We start from the raw sequence: 3,639 nt of genomic DNA on the forward strand, positions 1-3,639 counted from the left end.
TAGTGCGCTGCACAACCAATCAATATCGAACATTCATTCAAATATGAGAAAGTATGTATTTCAAGCAGTTATCGCAATGCAATCAACTAATTAATTAACGTTTAACTTTTCAATCTCAATGAAGAATTCGATTAAAAATATGTTCAACAATAATAACACTAATCTAAATCATAAATTGAGGTGTTCGCCATTGATAATTGACTTGTAGCTCTTACCTAGAAAATCGTTTGGCTAACTTATCTTACAATGGGTGAGATTTTCGTTATCGCTTTATAGGCGGACAATGCTTTAATTTATTTGATTTTTATTCATTCAATTGCACATCATTTTTCGAGTGTTGAAAAAATTAATCTTTTAAATATTATTGGACAACAAAAAAATATAAAAGCTACAGACAAGTGTGATCGACTCTGAGTTACCCGCTACCCATGTTCAGTAAAAGAAAAACAGTACGGTATTAATTTTAAAATATACCAAATAAATATATTCCGCAATAATACTAAAATTATACCAATGGCCATATTTGGTATATACCAGATTGTCAACCCAAGCAAATAAGTTCCGTGGTAAGTAGGCGTATTATAATTTTTGAAATCTAAATGTTCATACAATCGGACAGACAGACAAAAGCACAGACGTACATGGTTATATCGTCGTGGCCGATGACGCTTATCGACAATATAGGGTCGGAGATGCCTTCTCCTACATGTTACATAGATTTCCTGAAAACACACAGTTGTAAAACCCTATTAGTACCGGGTATAAAAAAAAACTAAAATTACAGTGAAAATATACCATAGGGTACAGCAATAGCAGATTGTCAACCAAAGAACTAAAATACGACAACCATTTTTTTCAATATAAAAACGTTTCTTAAATACCTACAACAATTTTTATCTAACTCCAATAAAATTTTAGTGGTATTAAAGATATCTTTAAACAAGAAAATAAATTTATTTTTATAAAAATAGTGATTTCTATGCGAATTTTGCGAAGCACTACTTTATTCAAATTTTCTTCTTCTATGCAAATCAATATTATTTGGTGCAAATAAATAAATAACCACTCTGCTATATTATATTATATTGATATTAAAGTCAACATTTGAAATCATTTTCAAATTTAACCGTAATATTGACCACTCTGATGACATCGACACTAATCGAATACTGACCAAATGTAATTTCGTATCAGTAAGCTTTGCAACTAAAGCTTTTTTGGGCGATCCCCTATAATCATCAGCGTTCGATAAGGATAAGATAAGACTGACATTAACCCTAACGTGGTTACGATAGATTAATTGTGATTTCATTATCGCTTTTAATCAAGAATTAACCTCTATAAAAAGGCCGATCTCCAACAATGTCATGTTAGTTTGTAAAAATGTTTCGCATCTTGATAGCGCTTTTCATAATCGGTTCATCGCTGGCAAGCACCGTCTTCCACAGCGATGTTCCTATGCCAGACGGACGTATTGTAGGCGGCGAAACAACTAACATTCGCGAATATCCTCATCAGATTTCCATGCGTTACCGAGGCAATCACAGATGTGGCGGATCAATCTATAATAGAAATACCATTGTCAGCGCAGCTCATTGTGTGAATACTCTAGCTGATGCTTCAAACCTGACGATCTACATTGGCACCAACAATATCTTCTTCCCTACTGGCCAGGAGCTAGCTGTACGGAAATTCGTCATTCATGAGAAGTACAGGAAACTGAATAATGACTACGATGTAGCGCTTCTGTTCCTAGACGGAGAGATTGAGTATAATGAGAATGCTCAGCCAATTGAATTGGCAACGGAACGTCCTGAGAACGCTACTCCTGTCCTTGTAACTGGTTGGGGAACAACTACAGAAGAAGGCAATTTGGCCAGCGACCTTCAAAAGGTGGAAGTAAACATTATCGAGAACTCAGCTTGCAAGTCCGCCTATTCCATTATGTTGACCAGTCGTATGTTATGTGCAGGCGTCACTGGCGGTGGCAAGGATGCCTGCCAGGGTGACTCTGGTGGCCCCCTGATTTTCGAAAATAAGCTGCTGGGTATTGTGTCATGGGGCACAGGATGTGCTCGTCCAAATAAACCAGGCGTTTATGCATCCGTTCCTGATGTGCGCTCTTGGATCGAAGAGACCGCCAAACAGAGTGAAAATTTGGGTATAATTGAATTTCTGTAAAGAGTTCTAAGGAAAAATAGAGCATATGAATTTATAAAAAATACTTGTCAAATCTGAAAGTTCTTCTTTTAAATGTATCATAATTTAGCACGTCTTAATAGGGTAATTTCTAAATATTGTTATCTACTCGTATCACTAAGCAAGACCGGGTTATACCCGATTCTGGAGGAATGTTCAAGATATTTAAGTGTCATATAATAAACCAATATACTGAAAAAATGCTGAAATAAACCAAAAGCATTATTTAGCAATTCGATATTCTGTAACATTAAACACAATCCACAGAGTAAAAAATGTGCCAGACTGTCAATCAAGACCCGACTGCAGTAGTTGTTTTTCCCACATAACAGTTTTTCTTCAACAACTTTTACAATTCGATAACTTCTGATCGTTATCAAATTCAGGAATTATTAAAACAGTTACCCGTAGGGTAGAAGGGTATTATAACTTTGTGCCGGCAGGAAATGTATGTAACAGGTAGAAGGAGGCATCTCCAATCCTATAAAGTATATATATTCTTGATCAGCGTCTAGCCATGTCCGTCTGTCTGTCTGTCCGTCGGTCCGTCTGTCCGTATGAAACACTGGATTTCAGAGACTATAAGAGCTATAATTTTTTTCAACAGTATTTGTTATGTTCGCACGTAGCTCAAGTTTGTTTCAAAATTTTGCCACGCCCACTTCCGCCCTCAAAAATCAACAAAACTCGAAAAACAAGCGTAATTTTAAAGCTAGAGTCGCAAATTTTGGTATATACAATAATAACTATGGTAATTGTGATTCCTAAAAATTTGGTTGCGTTCCGATAAGTTGCGAAGTTATTAAAGAAATACTTTTGTATGGGCAAAAACGCCTATTTACTAGGGGTCTTAGTTGCTTTGCCTGACAATTTGGTATATTGTGCCGTCTATGAGTAGCGGGTATCTCATAGTCGACCTCACTCGACTGTAGTTTTCGTAATTGTTTCGATTTGGGCGGGCGTAAGTGGGCGTGGTAAAAAATCTAAAACATACTTAATCTTCGCAAAAAAATAACAGGAGTAACAACTGAGATCTTACGGATCATACGAAAAGACCGACATGGTCCTTTGGGTACCAGGTATAAAAATTAAGCATATGAATTTGTAATTAATACTTGTCAAATTAGAAAGTTCTTTTTTTATTTGTATCATAATTTACTAAATAGCACGTGGCAGTCAGGTAATTTCCAAACATTGTTATCTACTCGTATTACCGTTGAATAAGCAAGACCGGGAGATTCCCTATTCTGGGGAATACACAAAAATATCAAAGCTTCTATAATAGTGTTTATTGCATCTGTGATTTATTAAAACTTAAAAAACTAAAAACTTACACCGGTAATGAAATTTTCCGTCTTGGTCAAAACTTAAAAGAAAACAGTGAAAACGTTGAATGTCTTTAAAGAAGATGATGAGAAACAACTAAGAAAGCTACAGGGG

General features: G+C 35.6%; 1 protein-coding gene across 1 annotated transcript; it reads left to right on the forward strand.

Annotated features, from left to right (window-relative positions):
* The first annotated feature begins 1,327 nt into the window (after positions 1–1,327).
* On the forward strand, positions 1,328–2,182 carry LOC132789753 (trypsin alpha-like). Its single transcript, XM_060797999.1, has one exon. The coding sequence runs from the start codon at positions 1,384–1,386 to the stop codon at positions 2,179–2,181; it is 798 nt and encodes a 265-aa protein (XP_060653982.1). The 5' UTR covers positions 1,328–1,383; the 3' UTR covers position 2,182.
* The last annotated feature ends 1,457 nt before the right edge of the window (positions 2,183–3,639 follow it).

This window comes from Drosophila nasuta, chromosome 3 (assembly GCF_023558535.2).
Source record: "Drosophila nasuta strain 15112-1781.00 chromosome 3, ASM2355853v1, whole genome shotgun sequence".
Classification (NCBI taxonomy): Eukaryota; Metazoa; Arthropoda; class Insecta; order Diptera; family Drosophilidae; genus Drosophila; species Drosophila nasuta.

Excerpts from the sequence above, each read along its gene's own strand:
- LOC132789753 (XM_060797999.1), top strand. The coding sequence starts at position 1,384 with ATGTTTCGCATCTTGATAGCGCTTTTCATAATCGGTTCATCGCTGGCA.